The 27,500-nt window shown below is 41.2% G+C and overlaps 2 protein-coding genes across 3 annotated transcripts in view; both read right to left on the bottom strand.

Moving 5' to 3' along the window:
* Positions 1-3,074: 3,074 nt before the first annotated feature.
* On the bottom strand, positions 3,075-19,301 carry cdca7a (cell division cycle associated 7a). Of its 2 annotated transcripts, none has more exons than XM_061971610.2 (10): positions 19,172-19,301; positions 16,975-17,124; positions 16,777-16,899; positions 16,459-16,677; positions 16,312-16,389; positions 13,411-13,599; positions 5,732-5,860; positions 5,501-5,650; positions 4,226-4,362; positions 3,075-4,146 (listed from the first exon to the last, which is right to left on the bottom strand). In XM_061971610.2, exons 1-10 carry the CDS (start codon positions 19,190-19,192, stop codon positions 4,113-4,115), a joined length of 1,230 nt encoding a protein of 409 aa, XP_061827594.2. In that variant the 5' UTR covers positions 19,193-19,301; the 3' UTR covers positions 3,075-4,112. The 2 variants fall into 2 exon arrangements, with proteins under 2 accessions (XP_061827594.2, XP_061827596.2); XM_061971612.2 differs by having other exon boundaries at positions 16,777-16,896.
* Positions 19,302-24,981: 5,680 nt separating this feature from the next.
* The window catches only part of map3k20a (mitogen-activated protein kinase kinase kinase 20a), a 121,957-nt gene continuing 119,438 nt past the window's right edge, over positions 24,982-27,500 (bottom strand). Inside the window, exon 20 of the mRNA XM_061970630.2 lies at positions 24,982-25,834. Coding sequence (XP_061826614.2) covers positions 25,161-25,834 — 674 coding nt within the window. The 3' untranslated portion in view covers positions 24,982-25,160. The remainder of the gene's footprint in view (positions 25,835-27,500) is intronic.

Raw genomic sequence — 27,500 nt, 5'->3', positions numbered from 1 at the left:
AAACATGAGGCCGCAAATCCGATGATACAACTACAAAGTCGATCATGGAACTGCGGCCTAGGGTGTCCTGGTGCCAAGTGCACATATGGACACCCTTATGTTTGAACATGGTGTTCGTTATGGACAATCCGTGACGGGCACAAAAGTCCAATAACAAAACACCGCTCGGGTTCAGATCCGGGCGGCCATTCTTCCCAATCACGCCTCTCCAGGTTTCACTGTCGTTGCCAACATGAGCATTGAAGTCCCCCAGTAGCACGAGGGAATCACCCGGGGGAGCACTCTCAAGTACTCCCTCGAGTGAATCCAAAAAGGGTGGGTACTCTGAGCTGCGGTTTGGCGCGTAAGCGCAAACCACAGTCAGGACCCGTTCCCCCACCCGAAGGCGGAGGGAAACTACCCTCTCGTCCACCGGGTTGAACTCCAACGTACAGGCTCTGAGCCGGGGGGAAACAAGAATTGCCACCCCAGCCCGTCGCCTCTCACTGCCGGCAACGCCAGAGTGGAAGAAAGTCCAGCCCCTCTCGAGAGAACTGGTTCCAGAGCCCTTGCTGTGCGTCGAAGTGAGTCCGACTATATCTAGCCGGAACTTCTCCACTTCGCGCACTAGCTCAGGCTCCTTCCCCCCCAGCGAGGTGACGTTCCACGTCCCAAGAGCTAGCTTCTGTAGCCGAGGATCGGACCGCCAAGTGCCCTGCCTTCGACTGCCGCCCAGCTCACATCGCACCCGACCTCTATGACCCCTGCTATGGGTGGTGAGCCCATTGGAGGGGGGACCCACGTTGCCTCTTCGGGCTGTGCCCGGCCGGGCCCCATGGGGACATGCACATTTATATATACATATATATGTATACATACATATATATATACATATATATACATATATATATACATACATATTTATATATATACATACATACATATATACATACATATTTATATATATACATACATATATATACATGTATATACATACATATATACATACATACATACGTACATATATGTATACATACATACGTACATATATATACGTACATACATATATATATATATATATATATATATATATATATATACACATATATATATATACACATACATACATATATATATATACATATATATATATATACACATACATACATATATATATATATACATACATATATATACATACATATATATACACATACACATACATATACATATATACATTTATACATATACATATATACACATATATATATATACAAATGCACTATATATACACATGCACATTTATATATACATATATGTTTACATACATATATATACATTATATATATATACATACATATATACACATATATATATACATACATACATACATATACACATATATATAACGTTAAATTATGTTTGATGAAATGATTATATGCATGAGAGTATGTATGTATATGTACTTATATATGTACAGTATGTGTATATGTATGTTTGTGCAGTGAATGTATATGTACAGTATGTGTATATGTATGTTTGTACAGTTAATGTATATGTACAGTATGTATATATGTATGTTTGTACAGTGAATGTGCATGTGGATGTATGTACTATGTATGTTGGTAAGTACCAATGTGTGCACGTATGTCTGCATGAATACATGTATATATGTATGTATGTATATATGTATGAATAATTGTGTGTATGTGAGTATGTATGGGTATTTGTATGTACAATATATTTATATCATAAATCTTGCCTCTCACCTGGCTAGTATAAATCATATACCGTATTTTCCGCACCATAAGACGCCCTGGGTTATAAGCCGCGCCTTCAATGAACGGCATATTTCAAAACTTTGTCCACCTATAAGCCGCCCCGTGTTGTAAGCCGCATCTTACTGCGCTAAAGGAATGTCAAAAAAACAGTCAGATAGGTCAGTCAAACTTTAATAATATATTAAAAACCAGCGTTCTAACAACTCTGTTCACTCCCAAAATGTACGCAAATGTGCAATCACAAACATAGTAAAATTCAAAATAGTGCAGAGCAATAGCAACATAATGTTGCTCGAACGTTAATGTCACAACACACAAAATAAACATAACGCTCACTTTCTGAAGTTATTCTTCATTCATAAATCCCTCGAATTCTTCTCTTTCGGTGTCCGAATTGAAAAGTTGGGCGAATGTGGGATCCAAAATGGCCGGCTCCGTCTCGCTGTCTCCCTGTCTTAGTGAAGGTGTGTTCGCCTTCGGTCATCCATTGTTCCCACGCAGTTAGCAGTCTAGCTTCGAATGCCCTGTTGACACCAATATCTAGCGGCTGGACGTCTTTTGTCAATCCACCCGGAATGACGGCGAGTATTGAATTAAGCGCGTAAGCGTGTCTCTTAATGTGATGTTATGAGCTAGCAAATATAACAACTACACTACCCAGCATGCAACGATAGTTACGAGCATGCGCGTAGCCCTGAGAAGCGTTGTTGTATGTGCTGGCAGTTAGAATGTGGTTATGAGCACGCTGTGAGTAAACGTTGAGAACTCAGTTAACACGCCTCGTCTGCATTATTTATAATTAGACAGACAACACACTTAATAGGAGCCATTTTGGGGTCTTTACATAAACACACAAATGAAAATGAAACGTCACATATCCCAGCATGCACCGCGCGCTTCTTCTACGGGGAAAAAAGATGGCGGCTGTTTACCGTAGTTGCGAGACCTAAACTTTATGAAAATTAATATTAATATTAACCCATATATAAGGTGCACCGGATTATAAGGCGCACTGTCAGCTTTTGAGAAAATTTGTGTTTTTTAGGTGCGCCTTATAGTGCGGAAAATACGGTAATTATATAGCGCTTTTCTCTAGTGTCTCAAAGCGCTTTACATAGTGAAACCCAATATCTAAGTTGCATTTAAACCAGTGGGTGGCACTGGGAGCAGGTGGGTAAAGTGTCTTGGGACACAACAGCAGTGATTAGGATGGCGGAAGTGGGGATCAAACCCGGAACCCTCAAGTTGCTGGCGCGGACACTCTACCAACCGAGCCAGGCCGCCAGTAGAAGAACTAGGACACATCACGAGAAGTGTTTTGTACGGATCTTTAATGTAAACATAAGGCACAGAAGCCCACAACTAACAGTGGCGCAGAATAAAGGTGAAGTACTCCAGGAAGCCGAGCTAAGCGGGTTTGTGTTCAGAAACACTCGTGAGCACAAAATGAGCCAGAGCGCAGGATGAAATGATTTACAGGTACAAGACCGCCATTAGAGTGTGCTAATTGTTTCCACGCCATTAGTGGCGGTTATCTAATGAAGGAGATATGAGCGGTACAGTACATCACGCCTGGCTCAGTGGACCCCAGCCCGTGTCCTCCTTCCAAAGGACCCCCCCCCCTCCCTGCAGGTCTTGCTTGTCCTTTCAACATCTCGGCTGCTTTACAAGAACAAAACAGAGAGAACGCAGTGTGAAATTTACATTTAAAACAATGTAAAGCACAGCAGTTCCACACAATAACAAAAATATACATTTAAAACGAAAAACGCAGTTAATATTGTTTCTTTTGCAGTAATCAGGGATTTAAAGCTTGGTTGAAATGAGCAGGATGCCGGAATTAAATGTGATAGATTTCCTAAGACTGTGCTATCAATTAATCCATCAGACTGGCAAATTGTTGTGCAATTAAAAAAAAAACAGCTGACATTTCAAAGTGCAAACAAAACAGCTGCAAACAATGGTGAATGCATTGATGTTGATTTCACATATTTTACCAATCATCAAGCAAAATAATCAATATCTGATATTTTTTGCTGGCTTGTAGAGTTAACTTGAGCCTGTGAGCTTAACTTTTGTCATTTTAAAGTCACACTTTTTCCCACACAACATTGTCAAGATCATTTTCATTCTGGGGATTATTAAATATTCATGGTACCAAAAATAAAAACATGCACCATTGCCATTTAAGGTAACAATAAAAAAAAAGTTAAGAATAATCAATTAATGATCGCCCCAATGATCAATGAAAAATCCAAGTGATGTCAGTAAGAGCTGGAAAGCTGTGATTTTTGTGAGCGTAATTGAAAAAAAAAAAAACGATAGTAGTCGAGAGTCTTCTTGGACTTGTGGTTACTCGCTGATCTCTTCCAGTTCCTGCTTCAAGCTGCGGAGACAACATCAACAAAACATCATCAATCACACTTCAAAAAGGATGTATTGATCCTCAGTTAAACGTCAGTCACCTTCTCAGGTAGGCGTGCACATTGTCGAAGCCATGATGTTTGGCCAGGTAGACCAACACTCCGGTGGCGCAGCGACCTTCTCGGGCTCGACAGAAGCTGCAGTTGCAGATGCCTCGGCATGGCGGGCAGCGCCACTCCTGTGCAGGCACGGGTCAGAGACACGGGTTAGAGACACAAGTTAGAGACACGGGTCAGAGAGTCGGAGGCATCAGTCGGACACAGAGTCGGAGGTTCCAGTCGGAGACAGAGAGTCAAAGGCATCAGTCGGACACAGAGAGTCGGAGGTTCCAGTCGGAGACAGAGAGTCGGAGACAGAGAGTCGGAGACAGAGAGTCGGAGACACCAGTCGGAGACAGAGAGTCGGAGACAGAGAGTCCGAGGCACCAGTCGGAGACAGAGAAACGGCGGCACCAGTCGGAGACAGAGAGACGGCAGCACCAGTCTGAGACAGAGAGTCGGAGACACGAGTCGGAGACAGAGAGTCGGAGGCACGAGTCGGAGACAGAGAGTCGGAGGCACCAGTCGGAGGAACTAGTCGGAGACAGAGAGTAGAAGACAGAGTCGGCAGCACCAGTCGGAGACAGAGAGTCGGAGGCACCAGTCGGAGACAGAGAGTCGGAGGAGGATGTTTTATTGAACAAGTTTCCTCACTGCAAGTGCTGCAATGTCCTTCCATTTACCGGCGCGTTTTTTTCTTTTTCACTCGCGGTGCCTTCTCGCCGTCCATAGTTTCCACTCATATGGCTTCTTCATTCATGGCTCCAAGCAACGTTTGTAAGCTTTACAATGTAACTAAAACTGTTTATTCTTACTAAACTGCCACATGTGTGATGTCTGTGGGAGTGTTTTCATGTTTGTACGTGCTATCGTAATGTAATGACACTATTGCGTTAGCTAATGTGCTAACACATTTACGAATGTCGGTTAGCATTATTAACTTACGACAGCATTATTTTTATAAATTCCTCAGTAAACTCATCCAGACGTCACCGTGGAGTTATTGAATCTGATTAGAGAGCTTGGAAACAATTAAAAAGGTATGTAAATAAACATTTACAGAATCTTACTGTGTAAATAACTCATATCTGCGGCTTGTATATGGGGGAAAAAAAGTCTTCTAAAATTTAGTGGGTGCGTCTTATATCACGTGCGGAAAATAGGGAGTATGTTATTTTATAAGTTATATGTTGGGAATGTAGCGACCCCGAGGTAGGGCCCCCGAGGTAGGGCCGCCACACAAAAGGAAGTAAATACGTCATCTTTTTGGGAACTCACCGGATTAAGCAGAGCATCTCGTACTTCTTCGCCGTAGCGGTTCCGAAGGCAAGGGCCGCAGAATTGGCCCCTGACACCGACACACTCTTCATGGCGGCAGTTAGTTTTGGTGTCGATGGTTTTCTGCCGGCATTGGTGACACGTGCTGCCCTGCGAGAGAGAGAGAGAGAGAGAGAGAAGACGTTTGACAACCGGAGCTACGACCTCCACGGTGCCCTCGGGTGAACTTACGTTGACGGTGTGGTAGATCTTCTCCCGCACGTTGTAGCAAATGCCTTCCAGTTCTTCCTGGGTCACCTCCTCCACAGGCCGCACCACGTGAGGTAAGGCCTTGGTGCCGTTAAAAGAGCGACGACGTGGCTGTGCAGCAAATATATTAGATTTAATATCAGCGTTGGCAATTTACACTGCAAAAAGTCAGTGTTCAAAAACAAGAAAAAATTAAAGCTGCAAGCAGCGATGGACGGGACCGACTTTGAGGGCTCATAAAATCCAAACCGGAGCAGTAATTAAAACTCTTTCATCAACTTTTAATCAGAAGGGTTCAATCTCTCTCCTGTGCTCATTTGAAGCAGACACGACAAACGCGCTCAGAGGAGATAATGTTTGAAAAAAGGTGACTGTTTTTACAGAACTTTTGTTTTGAAGGGGGAATTGCAAACTTCCTGTTGATTTTTGCTGGGGGTTGTCAGTGTATGAAATATAGGTCTAAGTGAGACCTACATATAGGTTTTTGTTTCATGTCTCTACGACATTCCTACTGGGAGTTACAGGCAGTTTTGTCTGTGTTTTCTTCCTAGGGGGCGCTAGAGCGCAATTTTGAGTTTTGGGGTTTGTTTTTTTGATTAGATCTCAATTTTCGCCAGTCCTGATGTCCATCCATCCATTTTCTACCGCTTATTCCCTTTGGGGTTGCGGGGGGCGCTGGAGCCTATCTCAGCTACAATCGGGCGGAAGGCGGGGTACACCCTGGACAAGTCGCCATCTCATCGCAGGGCCAACACAGATAGACAGACAACATTCACACTCACATTCACACACTAGGGCCAATTTAGTGTTGCCAATCAACCTATCCCCAGGTGCATGTCTTTGGAGGTGGGAGGAAGCCGGAGAACCCGGAGGGAACCCACGCAGTCACGGGGAGAACATGCAAACTCCACACAGAAAGATCCCGAGCCCGGGATTGAACCCAAGACTACTCAGGACCAGTCCTGATGTGTGTGTCCAATTTGGTGAGTTTTGAAGCATGTTAAGGGGGTCAAATTACAGCTCAAAGAGGCGGCGGTATAATAATAAAACGCTAGAAATACAATAGGGTCCTCTGTCCCAAAGGGACTCTGTCCCTAAAAAAACAAAAATTAGGGGTATTTTACTTGAACTAAGCAAAATTATCTGCCAATAGAACAAGAACATTTGGCTTGTCAAGACTTTCCAAAACAATTAAAATGAGCTAACCTCAATGAAGCCAAAAATACCTTAAAATAAGTATATTCTCACTAATAACAAGTGCACTTTTCTTGGTAGGGAAAAAAAAGAGACCTTTTTTCTCAATATGTTGAAAAATTTTCTTAAATGAAGTAAATGCTAGTGCCATTATCTTGACATAATGATATGCGCTCGGCATTACATTTCTTGAAACCAGCAAACTTATACTAAAAACTAGTTTATTGTTCTTAATGGAAGGCAACTGCTTGTTACTCTCAGGGTCTCCTAGCCGCTCAGGCAAATCATATTGTCTAAAAATGCATTTTCCCATCAATAACATGACATCATCGCGCCAAGTGTGTGCTCTTTCAGTCAATTAGTGCGCAAGGAATATATATATATACACATATATATATATATATATCAGGGCTGCAACTAACGATTAATTTGATAATCGATTAATCTGTCGATTATTACGTCGATTAATCGATTAATAATCGGATAAAAGAGACAAACTACATTTCTAGCCTATCCAGTATTTTATTGGAAAAAAAACAGCATACTGGCACCATACTTATTTTGATTGTTTCTCAGCTGTTTGTAAATGTTGCAGATTATAAATAAAGGTTTATTAAAAAAAGATTTTTTTTATATAATTATTTTTTTTTTAAAGCTCCAACGAATCGACGACTAAATTAATCGGCAACTATTTTTATAATCGATTAGTTGTTGCAGCCCTAATTATATATATAAATATATATATATATAAATCTGACGATTGAGGGTACCCCCCTCATGAAACAGGCCTGTAGAGATGAAATAGTCTTGTGATTTTTTTCCCACACATACATATATATATATATATATATATATATATATATTAGAGATGCGCGGATAGGCAATTATTTCATCCGCAACCGCATCAGAAAGTCGTCAACCATCCGCCATCCACCCGATCTAACATTTAATCAGAACCGCATCCGCCCGCACCCGCCCGTTGTTATATATCTAATATAGACGATGCAAAGTATTAGTGAGGTTATAAAGCTTTTGCCTGTTAAAGAAATGAGACTGATCCAATGCAGCACAGACATTCGTGTGCCACGCTGTCACGGCCCAGACGCACACCAGTGCGCAATCATATGGGAGCCGAGCTGAGCGCACCTCCAAGCGCGTCTCGCTGCCGGCGACGGCCGGGTATGGGCCCGACGCTCCAGCGCCATCCATTTTCAGGGCTAGTTGATTCGGCAGATGGGTTGTTACACACTCCTTAGCGGGCTCCGACTTCCATGGCCACCGTCCTGCTGTCTATATCAACCAGGGTGAGCCCCACCCCTTTCGTGAGCGCACTGCACGCGGAGTGACCCCTGTTACGCGCCCCCGGCAACAGGGGTGGCGGGCAGGTAAGCTGCGCGGGCGGAGCGCGCGGAGTGACCCCTGTTACGAGCACCCGGCCACGGGGGTGGCGGGCAGGTAAGCTGCTTACCTGCTGCGCGTGACGCCGGCCGCAACGAAGGCGGACGAGGCGGGGTGTCGGTGGGGTGGGCGCGGTGGTGACCCTGGACGTGCGTCGGGCCCTTCTCGCGGATCGCCTCAGCTACGGCTCCCGGTGGGGCCCTCTCGGGGGAAGGGGCCTCTGTCCCGGACCCCGGCGAGGCGTCCCTTCTCCGCTCCGTAAAAGTGTCCATCTCTTTTTTTTTTCTTCTTCTGTTGTGGCATATGCAGCAGGTGCCTGCTTGTTTTTCGTATGTGGGTAACAACATTTAACTATGTATATATATTTCCGAATTGGTTTAACTGCCACCCGCCTGAATCTATTTATAATCTAATTTTTTTTTATTTCAACCGCCCGACCCGACCTGACCCGACCCGCGGATAAAATCTAATTTTTTTTTATTTTAACCGCCCGATCCGCGGATAATCCGCGGATCGGGCGGTTGTGTCCGCAAACTGCGCATCTCTAATATATAAATATACATATACATATACACATACACACACACACATATAATTGTGCAGAATTTACCTGAATGTGCATGAACTATTTCTGTTCAAATGTCAAATGTTTAAACATTAACTGTCAGTTTACTGTACTGTGCCAACTGTACTACTATATGAGTACGCATTTCTCTTGTTTCATTGAAAATAAAACAGCAAAGTCCATTTGGCTGTCATCTGTTTTTAATTATGAGACACAATTGTGTCAGAGTCATGATTTTTTTATTTCATGCTTGAAATAAGAAATGATTACTTTAAAAAAGTAGTTTTATACTTGTGAGTGTTGATGACACAGCTATGCAACAGTTGATATTCTAGTTTCAAGCATGTTTTACTCAATATAGGTCATCAAATCTCAGCAACAAGCTGTAATATCTTACTGAGATCATTTAGGACCAAAACACTTAAAACAAGTAAAACACTAACATAAAATCTGCTTAGTGAGAAGAATTATCTTATCAGACAGAAAATAAACAAATATCACCCTTATTTGAGATATTTAATCTTACTTGGATTTCAGTTTTTGCAGTGTTAGACTTTTATTCTCTGGCTTTTAACACTACGTGAGTTGTGTGGTCCTCTGTGGTTTTTAAATTTTGATTTCTATTTGTTTTAATTGGTTTACCCTTTAAAATCGTTTTTAAAATCAGATTTATTTTTATATTGGTTATTTATTTATTTTTTGTTTTCATTCAGTCATTGGTGGAGCTAAGGATAATATTTGAATATTGTTTTTAATATGGTTGTGCAGCACTTTGGAAAACATTTTCTTGTTTAAATGTGCTATACAAATAAAGTGGGTTGGATCGGATAATCCGGTGCGCTCTATGGTCCGAAAAATACAGTTTTTCTTTATTTTATTCCAAAAAACATTTTTTTGCAACATGTGTGATATAATAATTATTGCATGGTCAGACAATGTTTAAAAGATATGCAATTGCATGCAGTATTTACATATTTTTCTGTCAAATAGTGAAAGAAGGATTACATTTAGTTAGCAAGATTAAGCGCTTTGTCACACTTTCTCAGGCTTTTTGCAAGCCTGATAAAATAATGGGGTAGGCCTCAAAAAAATATGTGGCAAACCAATTAAAATGGGGCGGCAGGCCAGCTGAAATGATTTTGCAGGCCATATGAAACGATGTGACAGACCATGTAAAACCAAAATGTCAAAGTCAAGGCCCACACAAATGATATTTGATGAGTACCGTATTTTTCGGACTATAAATCGCAGTTTTTTTTCATAGTTTGGTCGGGGCTCCAGTGCGACTTATATATGTTTTTTTCCTTTTTTATTATGCATTTTCGGCAGGTGCGACTTATACTCCGGTGCGACTTATACTCCGAAAAATACGGTATTAGCCTAGTGCAGTGATTCTCAAATGGGGGTACGCGTACCCCTGAGGGTACTTGAAGGTATGCCAAGGGGTACGTGATATTTTTTTTAAATATTCTAAAAATAGCAACAATTCAAAAATCCTTTAAAAATATATTTATTGAATAATACTTCAACAAAATATGAATGTAAGTTCATAAACTGAACATCAAATCATTACCATAAAGCCAGAGTTTCCCCCATGCCATGATGGGTTGACCCTCACTAAAATGTCTGTCAAAAAGAACTGTGAAAAGAAATGCAACAATGCAATATTCAGTGTTGCCAGCTAGATTTTTTGTGGACATGTTCCATAAATATTGATGTTAAAGATTTCTTTTTTTGTGAAGAAATGTTTAGAATTAAGTTCATGAATCCAGATGGATCTCTATTACAATCCCCAAAGAGGGCACTTTAAAGGAGAACATTATCACCAGACCTATGTAAGCGTCAATATATACCTTGATGTTGCAGAAAAAAGACCATGTATTTTTTTAACCGATTTCCGAACTCTAAACGGGTGAATTTTGGCGAATTAAAGGCCTTTCTATTATTCGCTCTCGGAGCGATGACGTCACATTGGGAAGCAACCCGCCATTTTCTCAAACACATCATCGTCGGTGTGTTGTCGGAGGGTGTAACAACACGAACAGGGACGGATTCAAGTTGCACCAGTGGCCCAAAGATGCGAAAGCGGCAAGAAATTGGACGAATTTTCAAGAGAAGAATATCGACCCTAGCTTCCCTGGCCTGCTGACATCAACTCCAAAACTGGACAGATCAGCTTTCAGGAAAAGAGAGCGGATGAGGGTATGTCTACAGAATATATTAATTGATGAAAACTTTATTCATTACTCGCGGTTTTACGTAAATTATTATACATAAACTGTGTTTACCAATAATTTAGCTTAAAAACTTTTTTTTTTTCAATCATTCGAGTAGTCTTGTGTAATGCAGTATTTTGTGTCTATTTAGGTATGGTTAACCTGAGTGCTGAAATCGTGGAAAAATATATGTTCTTAGCGCGCCTGAAATTGGCTGTCTGCACTCTCAAAGTGCATGTTGTTGCCAAATGTATTTCATATGCTGTAAACCTAGTTCATAGTTGTTAGTTTCCTTTAATGCCAAACAAACACATACCAATCGTTGGTTAGAAGGCGATCGCCGAATTCGTCCTCGCTTTCTCCCGTGTCGCTTTCGCTTGCATACGGTTCAAACCGATATGGCTCAATAGCTTCAGTTTCTTCTTCAATTTCGTTTTCGCTACCTGCCTCCACACTACAACCATCCGTTTCAATACATGCGTAATCTGTTGAATCGCTTAAGCCGCTGAAATCCGAGTCTGAATCCGAGCTAATGTCGCTATAGCTTGCTGTTCTATCCGCCATGTTTGTTTGTGTTGGCATCACTATGTGACGTCACAGGAAAATGGACGGGTGTTTATAACGATGGTTAAAATCAGGCACTTTGAAGCTTTTTTTTTAGGGATATTGCGTGATGGGTAAAATTTTGAAAAAAAATTCGAAAAATAAAATAAGCCACTGGGAACTGATTTTTAATGGTTTTAACCATTCTGAAATTGTGATAATGTTCCCCTTTAAGTTGATGATTACTTCTATTTGTAGAAATCTTTATTTATAATTGAATCACTTGTTTATTTTTCAACAAGTTTTTAGTTATTTTTTATATATTTTTTTCCCCAAATAGTTCAAGAAAGACCACTACAAATGAGCAATATTTTGCACTGTTATACAATTTAATAAATCAGAAACTGATGACATAATGCTGTATTTTACTTCTTTATCTCTTTTTTTCAACCAAAAATGCTTTGCTCTGATTAGGGGGTACTTGAATTAAAAACATTTTCACAGGGGGTACATCACTGAAAAAAAGTTGAGAACCACTGGCCTCGTGGTTAGAGTGTCCGCCCTGAGATGGGTAGGTTGTGAGTTCTAACCCGGGCCGAGTCATACCAAAGACTATAAAAATGGGACCCATTACCTCCCTCCATTAAGGGTTGAAATTGGGGGTTAAATCACCAAAAATTATTCCCGGGCACGGCCAACGCTGCTGCTCACTGCTCCCCTCCCCTCCCCTCCCCTCCCAGGGGGTTACACCTAGTGTGTGTGTGTGTGTGTGGCAGGCCACAGTCGCCTGCTGCTGTTTTGCACGCACCAATACTCCATCAGTGTTGGGGTTAGGAATTTTTAAAATGGGGTCCCAGGGACCCCATCAAGTCATGAAAATGGGGTCTCACAGCACATTTTTGGGGTCCCACTTTTTTGTAAGCGTTTTGACAACAAATGATAAATGTACGCATTATCCTGTTGTATCTCACAATTTATATTGTGTTTTGGAAAAAGGTTAAACGTTACTTCATTCATTAAAAAAAATACAAAAGAACGCAATTTTTTATAATACAAAAGAAAACACATTTTTATGCAAATGTAAATGTATTCACTTATAAACATTCATTCACTTTCTTCTTTCCTTCATGGATCTAAACTTTACTCTATTTTTTTCTATATTTTTATTGTAACATTTTCAGAATGTGTTTGTTCTATTTTTGGCCAAAGTAAGACAAAGAAAACCATCTGAAGTTGTCTTTATTTTTTAGTTTTAATGCCATGATTTTAATAGTCACCTACTCAGTGGTCTAGTGGTTAGAGTGTCCGCCCTGAGATGGGTAGGTTGTGAGTTCAAACCTCGGCCGAGTCATACCAAAGACTATAAAAATGGGAGCCATTACCTCCCTGCTTGGCACTCAGCATCAAGGGTTGGAATTGGGGGTTAAATCACCAAAAATGATTCCCGGGCGCGGCCACTGCTGCTGCTCACTGCTCCCCTCAACTCCCAGGGGGTGATCAAGGGTGATGGGTCAAATGCAGAGAATAATTTCGCCACACCTAGTGTGTGTGTGACTATTATTGGTACTTTAATAGTCCAGTGTGCACAGATTTTCCTCCATGTAGCCCTTGAGCTAAAATAACTTTGGCAGGTCACAAATATAAAGTGTCAGGCCACATCAAATGATATTGCGGGCCACTCTGGCACCCGGACTTTGAGTTGGACACCTGTGACTTAGCCAAAAGCCAACAAAAAGGCAACTTACCGGCTCATCCACTTCCTCAAAGTAGCGGCTTCGGCGCACCAGGCTGAACTTGTCCTCGGTCTCGTCCTCCTCCGGCGTGGGGCTGGGCGGTCCATCCGCCAGCGTGCGGGACCGAGTGTGAGGTCGAGACTGCCGCTGGGGGTTCCTCCTCCAGGTCTCAGGCACCGACCGCCGCGGCGCACGTCTCGGCTGAAAATGTGCACGTTTTTAGATGGCATGCTGGCATTATGTTGTCCCTCATCACATGTTGACATAAACACACTGCAAAAAGTCAGTGTTCAAAAACAAGAGAAAAAAAATAAAAAATTAGAGGTATTTTACTTGAACTAAGGACAATTATCTGCCAATAGAACAAGAAAATTTGGCTTGTCAAGACGTTCCAAAACAAGTAAAATTAGCTAACCTCAATTAACACCAAAATACCTTAAAATAAGTATATTCTCGCACTTTTCTTGATAGAAAAACAAATATGAGACCTTTTTTCCTCTCAATATGTTGAAAAATGTTCTTAAATGAAGTACATGCTAGTGCCATCTTGACATAATGATATGCGCTCGGCATTACATTTCTTGAAACCAGTAAACTTATACTAAAAACTAGTTTATTGTTCTTAATGGAAAGCAACAAGGCAACTGCTTGTTACTCTCAGGGTCTCCTAGCCGCTCAGGCAAATCATATTGTCTAAAAATGCATTTTTCCATCCATAACATGACATCATCGCGCCAAGTGCGTGCTCTTTCAGTCAATTAGTGCGCAAGGAATATATATATATATTTTTTTTTTTGGTGTGAAATTATTAACACATTAGCGTAAAATATCAAATAATATTATTTAGCTCATTCACGTAAGAGACTAGACGTATAAGATTTCATGGGATTTAGCGATTAGGAGTGACAGTGGTAAACGTATAGCATGTTCTATATGTTATAGTTATTTGAATGACTCTTACCATAATATGTTACGTTAACATACCAGGCATGTTCTCAGTTGGTTATTTATGCCTCATATAACGTACACTTATTCAGCCTGTTGTTCACTATTCTTTATTTATTTTAAATTGCCTTTCAAATGTCTATTCTTGGTGGTGGATTTTATCAAATAAATTTCCCCAAAAAATGTGACTTATACTCCAGTGCGACTTATATGTTTCTTTCCTTCTTTATTATGCATTTTCGGCAGGTGCGACTTATACTCAGAAAAATGCGGTAATCGCAAATGATGTTAACTTGAATATTGTCTAATTAATCTAAAATATATGATCAAACATTCAAACCATTTTTTAAAAAATATAAATAAATACTAATGTGATTTCAAAGTTAAAGGTACTTTAACTTTACTTTAATACCAAACATTCAAATCATTTTTTTAAATAAAAATAAATAATGTGATTTCGAAGCAAGTTAGCCATCAAATTGTGCAATGTAAAAGTAGCAATAGATTTCATGGTCAAATTGTGAAATTTACTGTGGTTTTTACAGCACTTTTCTCTAAATGAAAAAAACAGTACTTTTTTACTGTAATAAACTGTGGTGTCATTTTGGTATTTACAGTAATACACCGAAAAACCTACATTTGTTGATTTGTGGTAAAAAAAATTAAAAAAAGGCAGCTCAGGCGCCCAAAATTTTACTGTAAAATTGCAGTTTTTTTATTTACAGTAAAAAAAACTAATGTAAATTTTACAGTAAAATTCTGACGACTGAGAACTTTTTTTTTTTACCATAAAAACAGCAGTACTGTTGTTCCATTTACAGCAATATACACCTAATTTTAGGTGAAATTATTGCAACTTACCATGTTTTTTTTTTTACATTTTAGTTTTTTTTTTTTTTTTAAATCTACAGTGGAAGAGGGGTTAGTGCGTCTGCCTCACAATACGAAGGTCCTGGGTTCGATCCTGCGCTTGGGATCTTTCTGTGTGGAGTTTGCATGTTCTCCCCCGTGACTGCGTGGGTACTCTTCCTCCCACCTCCCAAGACATGCACCTGGGGATAAGCCCCTCCCACCTCCAAAGACATGCACCCGGGGATAGGCCCCTCCCACTTCCAAAGACATGCACATGGGGATAGGCCCCTCCCACCTCCAAAAACATGCACCTGGGGATAGGCCCCTCCCACCTCCCAAGACATGCACCCGGGGATAGGCCCCTCCCACGTCCAAAGACATGCACCTGGGGATAGGCCCCTCCCACTCCCAAAGACATGCACCTGGGGATAGGCCCCTCCCACTCCCAAAGACATGCACCTGGGGATAGGCCCCTCCCACCTCCCAAGACATGCACCCGGGGATAGGCCCCTCCCACCTCCAAAGACATGCACCTGGGGATAGGCCCCTCCCACTCCCAAAGACAAGCACCTGGGACTAGGCCCCTCCCACCTCCAAAGACATGCACCTGGGGATAGGCCCCTTCCACCTCCAAAGACATGCACCTGGGGATAGGCCCCTCCCACCTCCAAAGACATGCACCTGGGGATAGGCCCCTCCCACCTCCAAAGACATGCACCTGGGGATTGGCCCCTCCCACCTCCAAAGACATGCACCTGGGGATAGGTTGATTGGCAACACTAAATGGTCCCTAGTGTGTGAATGTTTTCTGTCTATCTGTGTTGGCCCTGTGATGAGATGGTGACTTGTCCAGGGTGTACGCCACCTTCCGCCCGAATGCAGCTGAGATAGGCTCCAGCACGCCCCGCGACCCCAAAAGGGACAAGCGGTAGAAAATGGATGGATGGATACTAATAAAATGCATTTTATATGGTGCAATAATAGTATTGACTGTTAGAGGCGGACCTCTGGGGCCAAACATAACTGCCATGTGGCCCTCAGTGAAAACCACTTAGACACCTGTGAACTAGTCCGTGGTTTAAAAAGAAGCGACGCTCCACAGAGTGTGATATTTACCGTGGTGGACGAAGACGTGCTGGTGCGTTTTGGGAAGAGTCCTGGTACTTTGTTCAGCTCTGCCATCAGCTTTGCAAGCTGTCACAATACAACAACCATCAGTGACCACATAAAAACAGCACTCATGAAATACAGTTTTTTCTTTACCATTTCTTTGTTCTCTTTAATATTCAGGGCTCTCTTGGTCATGAAGTTCTCCTCCTCCTCCTCTTCTTCTTCTTCTTCCTGAGATTTCGCCAATTGGGACCGAGGAAGGGGTTCGGATGCTGGCCTCTTTTTAGGGCCCGCCTTCCTGGCCGGGAAGGTCATGGCCACCTTCAGCAGGCTGGACCTGCGACCACGTCTTGGAGACTCGGCCTCGACTTTCTGAGGGTCAACACGAGTTTTTACAGTTCCACCCCGAACGGGACAAGCGGTAGAAAACCTCGAAACAAAACAACTTTCATGTTGTCTAGTCGAACTCACCATTGCTTCCATCTGGCTGTTCATTAGCTCGTCTTCAAACCCGCTGCACGCGTCTTCTTCCGCGGTGGTTTCTAGAGCCTCGCGCTTGGCCGCCGTCCGCCTGGACAGTCGGGCGCTGGTCTTCTAAAGAATAAGAAACAGTTTGTGAGTACGACCGCAGACACGCGTTGCTGGCTGTCTGGTAGCGACGTGTTTCACCGTGTTTGCGAAGCCTCCGTCAGACCCGAAGCTGTCGCAGCTGTCGTCGGAAGAAGAGGATGATGATGATGTTTCCACGGTAACCAGAGGGACGCTGCGGAAGCTTCTCAAACTCATCCTGGTGGACGGAGGCTGGGCCGCTGCTGCGCTCTGTGGAAGTAAGTAGTAAGTGTATGTCATGACAATTATAGGAGAAATATAATCTGTCATTTGAAACATTTGTACACATGTAGCATGCATGTGTGATGCATCATGTTGTATGCATGCATGTGTGATGCATCATGTTGTATGCATGCATGTGTGATGCATCATGTTGTATGCATGCATGTGTGATGCATCATGTTGTATGCATGCATGTGTGATGCATCATGTTGTATGCATGCATGTGTGATGCATCATGTTGTATGTATGCATGTGTGATGTACCATGTTGTATGTATGCATGTGTGATGTACCATGTTGTATGTATGCATGTGTGATGCATCATGTTGTATGTATGCATGTGTGATGTGCCATGTTGTATGCATGCATGTGTGATGTGTCATGTTGTATGCATGCATGTGTCATGTTGTATGCATGCATGTGTGATGTATCATGTTGTGTGCATGTGTGTGTGATGTATCATGGTGTATGCATGCATGTGTGATGTGTCATGTTGTATGCATGCATGTGTGATGTATCATGTTGTGTGCATGTGTGTGTGATGTATCATGGTGTATGCATGCATGTGTGATGTATCATGGTGTATGCATGCATGTGTGATGTGTCATGTTGTATGCATGCATGTGTCATGTTGTATGCATGCATGTGTCATGTTGTATGCATGCATGTGTGATGTATCATGTTGTGTGTATGTGTGTGTGATGTATCATGTTGTATGCATGAATATGTGATGTATCATGTTGTATGCATGCATGTGTGATATATCATAAATGGGTTATACTTGTATAGCGCTTTTCTACCTTCAAGGTACTCGAAGCGCTTTGACACTATTTCCACATTCACCCATTCACACACTGATGGTGGGAGCTGCCATGCAAGGCGCTAACCAGCAGCCATCAGGAGCAAGGGGTGAAGTGTCTTGCCCAAGGACACAACGGACGTGACTAGGATGGTAGAAGGTGGGGATTGAACCCCAGTAACCAGCAACCCTCCGATTGCTGGCACGGCCACTCTACCAACTTCGCCACGCCGTCCACATCATGTTGTGTGCATGCATGTGTGATGCATCATGTTGTATGCATGCGTGTGTGATGTATCATGTTGTATGCATGCGTGTGTGATGTATCATGTTGTATGCATGCGTGTGTGATGTATCATGTTGTATGCATGCGTGTGTGATGTATCATGTTGTATGCATGCGTGTGTGATGTATCATGTTGTATGCATGCGTGTGTGATGTATCATGTTGTATGCATGCGTGTGTGATGTATCATGTTGTATGCATGCGTGTGTGAAGTATCATGTTGTATGCATGCGTGTGTGATGTATCATGTTGTGTGCATGCGTGTGTGATGTATCATGTTGTGTGCATGCGTGTGTGATGTATCATGTTGTATGCATGCGTGTGTGACGTGTCATGTTGTATGCATGCGTGTGTGATGTATCATGTTGTATGCATGCATGTGTGATGTGTCATGTTGTATGCATGTGTGTGTGATGTATCATGTTGTATGCATGCATGTGTGATGTGTCATGTTGTATGCATGCGTGTGTGATGTATCATGTTGTGTGCATGCGTGTGTGATGTATCATGTTGTATGCATGCATGCATATTCCAAATAAAGAAACTCAATTATTAACAGATGGCTAAAAAATATATCCAAGTTAAGATTTGTGTTTTGAGATTTATCAAAAGTGGGGCAAACCACATGATTTGATAAATTGGTTGTATTTGCTCATCAATAAAATGTTTTTTTTTTTTTTAAAAACAACATTTGAATGAAATGCCTGAGGTCATGTATTTAATGTATACTATTGTGCACTTTGGAATGAGCACACACGCCATGTTATGGTGTTAACTATTTAAATGATGACTTCAAGCAAACTTATATCTTCTCCTGGTCATTTTGAGAGGAATATTTCCACTCCTCCATTCAATTGTTTGCACTTCGGTAACTTTTTTAACACGCTCTTTTAAAAGCTCGATCGTATGCATGTAAATACTAACAACAAACGATGAGAGAAAGAATTCCTACCTTGGAACGTGTGGAAGGCATGTTGGTTAGTTGGTTGTTTAGCAGTGTTGCTGGTGAACTCTGCACTGAACAATGCTGTCTCCTCCTCGCGGCGCGCGCTTCCTCTTCTTACTTTCCCGCGCCACCGGCGAGTCCTGGAAGCTGCATAAAAAGACATTCCTCGCTTTAATACTACTATTTTACTTTCTCCGAAATAACAGTCTTATACTTTCACAAATACGATTATTATAGATAATGTGATCAAAAATTGTTTTATCTAAGCATTTTAACCCATTATTCTTTGTATTATATATTATCTATCTTCCATGTGTTTCGGTTTGGCGCGAATTTTCTACTTTCGATTTTGCATACAAGGCGGGTAAAATGTTGATTTCCTTCCAACTGTGCTTTATAGATTTACAGAGTGTTTCTACCTTGAAACATTGAATGTTGTGGACCTACAACAACAATAGTTGTACCACAGTAGTACAGTACGCGGTATTCCAGTGCCGGAATTGAATTATTGTATTAGATTAGAGTTCCAATATTTCCAGTTGCTCATTACAACATGGAGAAGGAAGAAGCAGAGCTTATTTGAGTTCTAATATATTATTGTTCGCCGCCGTCGTGTTTTTGATGACATAATTGCTGTTTTCAAAAGGCCTACTGCAAAAACGCTGGTCAAAGGTCTTCTATATATCAGGGGGTTTTTTGACCTCAGGGCCCAACTTTTCCACCACAAAGAGGCACAGAGCCCACTCAAATATTACCACTGAATTAGTAATCTTACTCTTCATTTTAATAATTTTCAATAATTATATCTAAACCTCCTTACAGTTTACAGTCTTGTCAAATGATATGAAGCCAATCACAAAGAGTATTATTCATTTAACTCATAAACCTTAGGTTTTAGTCAGCCTGATTAGAAAAATAAACAATGAAATATGCCGTATTTTTCGGACTATAAGTCGCAGTTTTTTTCATAGTGTGTGCGACTTATACTCAGGAGCGACTTATGTGTGAAATTATTAACACATTACCGTAAAATATCAAATAATATTATTTAGCTCATTCACGTAAGAGACTAGACGTATAAGATTTCATGGGATTTAGCGATTATTAGTGACAGGTTGTTTGGTAAACGTATAGCATGTTCTATATGTTATAGTTATTTGAATGACTCTTACCATAATATGTTACGTTAACATACCAGGCACCTTCTCAGTTGGTTATTTATGCCTCATATAACGTACACTTATTCAGCCTGTTGTTCACTATTCTTTATTTATTTTAAATTGCCTTTCAATTGTCTATTCTTGGGGTTGGCTTTTATCAAATACATTTCCCCCCAAAATTCGACTTATACTCCAGTGCGACTTATATATGTTTTTTCCCTTCTTTATTATGCATTTTCGGCTGGTGTGACTTATACTCCGGAGCGATTTATACTCCGAAAAATACGGCAAGTAGATAATCTATTTAGTTTGTTTTGTCTTGAAATGACTGACTTTGTGTTGTCTTTTGTGTTTGTGGTCGTGTTGTTATTTGTCTGAGAGTAACTATGCAGATCAAACCACGTAGCACTAAATTTGACCAGCAGAGGGCGACAACGCTAAACCTTTAGGTTTAATTGTGATAACTCACATACAGTGTGTGCAATGTTTGGTGTGTGAATGTTGTGTAATCATTTGTTTATTATTGTGTTAATGTAGTCACACTAAACCATATATTTTATTTTTGTAAAATACACAATTGACATTATTTATGCAAAACACACAGCGGACCTTGTACTTTTGTCATGTTTATATTGTATTGTATGTGTTTGTTTTGTCTTGAAATGACTGACTTTGTGATGTCTTTTGTGTTTAAGGTTGTGTTGTTATTTGTCTGAGAGTAACTATGCCGATCAAACCTCGTTTAATACATGTAGCGCTAAATTTGACAATTAGACGGCGACAACGCTAAACCTTTAGGTTTAACTGTGATAAGTCACATACAGTGTGTGCAATGTTTGGTGTGTGAACGTTGTTAAGTTATAGTTAAAGTACCAATGATTGTCACACACACACTAGATGTGGCGAAATTATTCTCTGCATTTGACCCATCACCCTTAAACACCCCCTGGGAGGTGAGGGGAGCAGTGAGCAGCAGCTGTGGCCACGCCTGGGAATAATTTTTGGTGATTTAACCCCCAATTCCAACCATTGATGCTGAGTTCCAAGCAGGGAGGTAATGGCTCCCATATTTATAGTCTTTGGTATGACTCGGCCGGGGTTTGAACACACAACCTGTGTAATAATTTGTTCATTATTGTGTTAATGTATTCACTTTAAACCTTATGTTTTGCTTTTGTAAAATACACAATTGACATTATTTATGAAAAATAAACAATGGACCTTGTACTTTTATGTTTATTTTAGTTTTGTTTTTTTAGTCTTACAAACCTAAATGAAGGAAGAAGTGTAAAGAAATACAACTCCATCCATCCATTTTTTATCGCTTGTCCCTTTTGGGGTCGCGGGGGGTGCTGGAGCCTATCTCAGCTGCATAGGGGCGGAAGGCGGTGTACATCCTGGACAAGTCGCCACCTCATCACAGGGCCAACACAGATAGACAGACAACATTCACACTCACATTCACACACTAGGGACCATTTAGTGTTGCCAATCAACCTATACAACTAAGGAAGGAAAATAATTCAAAAGAAGGAACATCAATCCTCAACAAAAAACTGGAGCTTCTTTTTCTTCATGCTTTTAACCAGCTGCACACGCTGCAAAGGAGTAGCGAGGGCAGAATAATGAATGTATTGACAGTGCAGCATGACAGCCGATGTGTTTACTTTGCAATTAATTAAACGCAAAGGACGCACTTTTCTGACAAACATCCACATTTCTGCCGATATTATCGGCCGATAAATGCTTTAAAATGTAATATCGGAAATGATCGGTATCGGTTTCAAGATTATCGGTATCGGTTTCAAAAAGTAAAAGGTATGACTTTTTAAAACGCCGCCGTGTACACGGACGTAGGGAGAAGTACAGAGGGCCAATAAACCTTAAAGGCACTGCCTTTGCGTGCCGGCCCAGTCACGTAATATATATGGCTTTATGCAACAGAGGGTGGCAGTATAAACAACTTTCACACTGTTACAAATATGCGCCACACTGTGAACCCACACCAAACAAGAATGACAAAGCCCATCTTCTGAATTCGGAGGTCTCAAGGTTGGCAAGTATGCTCTGTGTGTGCCTTCATGGTTTTTGTAGCTGTTGTTTTGAGGCATGTTTAAAAAAAATAAAAAAATAAAGCACTTTGTGAAAGTCAAAGTATAGTATTTCCCATAGTTGTAGTGGGTATCAGGATTATCTCAGGGAGAGCATGTCCCAAATTCCAAGCTGTTTTTGTCAAGCTTGGTAAAAAGGATAGGACTCAGATGCAGAGTAGGGAACTTTGACAGGCTTTTATTTTGACAGCTTCCTTTCACCTCCAAAGTCAAGGAATTACAATATATATATTAACCAAAAAACTAATCGGCGTAAAAGGTTCCAAAAAATAGGAACAACCGAAAATCACTCCGAATGGAGGAGAACACAAAAGCAAAGACGAACTATAATTGGCGCCGTATATGCTATAAAATGTATTAACAAAAAATGCTCCAACGGGAGGAAGAAACAACAGCTATGAAAAATTTTACACTATCTAATCTAATAAAGTTTAACAAAAATTGTCACTCAAAAATTTGAGGAAAGAATAAAAAATAACTAATAACTCACCACTTCGGCTGAATAAACTAAATAGCAAAACAATCACTCTGCTGAGGAGGAAGAAAGGAAAACTCAAAATAGCAACGAAGGGATTCAGGATCAAGGAACATAAGCACGAGACGAGGCAAGGTAAGGCAAGGCATGGACATGGATGCGAGAGAGCACGAATAAACGAGACAATCTGGCACAGAACAAAGGGAGGAGTGGGCTTATAAGACACATGAGGGTAATAGGGAACAGGTGGAAACAATCAGGGAACAGGGATGACGTCAGACTGATGACACAAAAGGAAGGGCAAGTAACCTGAAACGAGAGGAGAGTTACTTTTCAAACTAAAACATGCAAATCACAAGACAGAAAAAACCAAGACAAGACATCCCTCACCGCGGTGTGACAGTTTTGAGGCATGTTGAAAAAAAAATAATGCACTTTGTGACTTCAATAATAAATATGGTAGTGCCATGTTGGCATTTTTTTCCATAACTTGAGTTGATTTATTTTGGAAAACCTTGTTTTTGATTGATTGATTGAAACTTGTATTAGTAGATTGCACAGTACAGTATATATTCCGTACAATTGACCAATAAATGGTAACACCCCAATAAGTTTTTCAACTTGTTTAAGTCGGGGTCCAATGTTAATCAATTCATGGTAAAGTGACATAGTTTAATGCAGGGGTGCTCACACTTTTTCTGCAGGCGAGCTACTTTTCAATTGATCAAGTCGTGGGGATCTACCTCATTCATATATATAATTTATATTTACTTATTTATGAAATATATGTTTTTGTTAACAAGTTAAAGGTGTTTAATGATAATGCAAGCATGTTTAACACATATAGTTAATATTGTTAACAAGTTAAAGGTGTTTAATGATAATACAAGCATGTTTAACACAGTTAATATTGTTAAAAAATTAAAGGTGTTTAATGATAATACAAGAATGTTTAATACATATAGTTAATATTGTTAACAAGTTAAAGGTGTTTAATGATAATGCAAGCATGTTTAACACATTTAGTTAATATTGTTAAAAAATTAAAGGTGTTTAATGATAATACAAGTATGTTTAATACATATAGTTAATATTGTTAACAAGTAAAAGGTGTTTAAAGATAATGCAAGCATGTTTAACACATATAGTTAATATTGTTAACAACTTAAAGGTGTTTAAAGATAATACAAGCATGTTTAACACATATAGTTAATATTGTTAACAAGTTAAAGGTGTTTAAAGATAATACAAACATGTTTAACACATATAGATTCCTTTCTTTCATGAAGACAAGAATATAAGTTGGTGTATTACCTGATTCTGATGACTTGCATTGATAGGAATCAGACAGTGGTGCTGATATACCTTGCGTAATGACAATAAAGCTGATTCTGATTCTGATAATGTCCGCATTTTCGAATGGAGGAGAAAAAAAGTCCTCCTTTCTGTTCAATACCACATGAAAGTGGTTGGTTTTTGGCATCTTATTTGTCCAGCTTCCGTACTCCTTTGTATACACTTTACAAGAAATACATTGTCGGCAAACTCCGTAGCTTGCTAGCTTGTGCACGCCAACTTTCTGAGACTCTTATTTTGTTAGCGCAACTGTGCAACTGTGCAGTCGGTCTTTGGAGTTTTGACGACAGGTACGGCGCCAGAGTCTGTTGAAATAAAGTGTTTCTCGCCTTCCAGTCGGTAATTTTAATGAGCTGGCAGCAGCCAGCGTCATCTCAGAAGACCCTCGGGTGCCGTGAATGTCAATCAAGTGACGAAAGTGACGTCATAGTGAAGATTTATGATCGCTCATTTTTAGGACTATTTTTTTAATGCCTGGCTGGTGATCGACTGACACACCCTCCGAGATCGACCGGTAGCTCGCGATCGACGTAGTAAGCACCCCTGGTTTAATGCATCCAGCGGGGCATCACAACAAAATTAGGCATAATAATGTGTTAATTCCACGACTGTATATATCGGTTGATATGTCGTAACTGAATTTGAAGTCAAGTTTTTAAACTTAATGACGTTAAAGGGTCTGGATAAACAATCAACAGAAACAAGTTCTGGGAATGTAGTCACTTTAATAAATATACATAGTCTTGTTTAAAAGATGTATGTACAGCAGCCAGTTTAGAAAAGAGTCAAAACAAAACATTCCTATACATGTTGTGTAATTCAGTGCCTTTTGGAACATTACTGCTGTGATTCAAACTTAATGTACAAGGTCAACACCGCGTCCTTCAGAACATTTAAGTTCTGCCCCCGCGTCCTCCTCGCCCTCCTCTCCTCGGCCGACCTCGGACTGCTTTATTGTCCTGGCGCGGTAATCTTTTGTGGCGCTCCACTTTGATCCAGCCGCCATCAGAGCCCGCTTTGGCCGCCTCGCTTTCTTCGCTGGAGTTTTCGCTGACGGGCAAAATACCCGGTATGATGCGCGGGCGGCTCTGAGGTGCTGAAGTGCAACTGTTGGAGCGCGGCCTGCCCGGCTGGCGAGGGCTTTTGTGGCTTTTATTTAGGCCTCCTCTGGTGTTGCCTCGTCCCCGGCCGCCAAAGAAGACCTCCTTGTTGCACGCGTGGAGCGCACCGGCGCTCAGCGGCCGCTCCCTCTCGGACGCGCTCTCTGACGTGGTGCTGCACGGGCTGCTGCCCTTTGACCCCAGTTGGAGCGGGCACAGTTTGGCCGAGAGGCCGGCGCCGGGCGAGGAGCTGGGGGAGGAGCTGGGGACAGCGAGGCGAACGTGGACGGGCGAGCGCCGTGCCGCGGCGGCGTACGAGGACGCTTGGCTTTCATGCGCCGACAGGAACTGAGGGAGAGTGCGGGCCTCTGGGCTGGTCATGGCGGAGAGCGCCACGCCGCTCTGCTGCTTTTCCTGACTGCTTATATGCCGCCGCTTTACTTTGCGCATCCACGCCTCATCGATGCCTGAAATAAACCAGACAAACAGGAAGCTCAACAGCATGGCTGTAACCACCAGTGAGGACGCTATTTTTTTTTCAAAGTGGCAAAAAGAAGATATGACTGCTATGCTTTGTGTCGGACATGACGTGCACCAGTGTTTTTCAACCTTTTCTGAGCCAAGGCACATTTTTTTCATTGAAAAAAATCCAGAGGCACACCGCCAGCAGAAAACATAACAAAAATGAAACTCGGCAGCCGATACTGAGAATAAAAAGTTGTTCTCACAATTGTTGGATAGGAATTCAAACCATAACCAAGCATGCATCCCTATAGCTCTTGTCTCAAAGTCATACTTGCCAACCCTCCCGGATTTTCCGGGAGACTCCCGAAATTCAGCGCCTCTCCCGAAAACCTCCCGGGACAAATTTTCTCCCGAAAATCTCCCGAAATTCAGGCGGACCTGAGTGACGTGTCGACAGCCTGTTTTCACGTCCGCTTTCCCACAATAAAACAGCGTGCCTGCCCAATGACGTTATAGCTGTAGAATGATGGAGGGCGAGTTCTTGGTTTCTTATGTGGGTTTATTGTTAGGCAGTTTCATTAACGTCCTCCCAGCGCGGCAACAACACACAACAACAGCAGTCACGTTTTCGTCTACCGTAAAGCAGTTCGTCTGCCGTAAACAGCAATGTTGTGACACTCTTAAACAGGGCAATACTGCCATCTACTGTACATGCATATGTGACAATAACATCTACGGCTTTTAAAGAGTGCACGACTGCGCACACAACAAGGAGACGAATCAGAATGCATCATCAGAGAAGGTGTTCAGCATGGTTACAAAAATAGTGACAGAGAATTGAACAAGGATGGACAATTCAACCCTTAACTCAACAATGAGTAGATGAGTGTTATGTGTGTGTATATGTGTAAATAAATTCAAGTATTTCTCTTATTTATATATATATATATATATATATATATATATATGTATATACGTATATACAGTATAATATATATACATATATATATATATATATATATATATATATATATATATATATATATATATATATATATATATATATATATATATATTCAAGTATATACCTCCGAAATCGGAGGTCTCAAGGTTGGCAAGTATGCTCAAAGTAGGTGTACTGCAGTGACGTGCAGTCAGGGGAGGCAGGTGAGGCGGGGCCTCACGTGCCATCATAGAAAGAAAAAAATTGTAAAAAGAAAAAAAAAAATTAAATTGTTACATGTATCCAGTGATTATACTATAAAGTTATTTTCCATTTAACTTCACCAGTTTTAGATTATTTTTCATTCAAAATCGCTGAATTTTCACATTTGCCGTTCAAATACTGAGAAGAGACTTGCGGTGAGTCACCAGCCAGTTGAGCCTCACCATGGATTGCTCAATGACTCAGGTAACTGCTGGCCTGCTGTGCAGTGAGACCGTATTGCTATATGAATTATATTATACAATTCCATAGTTTAGTTAGCTGAAGTATATAATGTAAAGTGTATTTTGTCAACAACTGTATGTGTGTAACGTATTTCTTGTGCTGAGCAATCATAAAACGGCTGCAAAAGACGCACTGGGTGAGGATCGCAGTAATCCCGCCTCCTGGTGGTAGAGGGCGCTAGTGATCCCAGCGATCATTCTTGCGACTACTCGGCTGCA

This window comes from Nerophis lumbriciformis, linkage group LG13 (assembly GCF_033978685.3).
Source record: "Nerophis lumbriciformis linkage group LG13, RoL_Nlum_v2.1, whole genome shotgun sequence".
In the NCBI taxonomy this organism is placed as follows: Eukaryota; Metazoa; Chordata; class Actinopteri; order Syngnathiformes; family Syngnathidae; genus Nerophis; species Nerophis lumbriciformis.
Note: the sequence above shows the minus strand (reverse complement) of the source record. Positions and strands in the feature narration are given on the sequence as shown.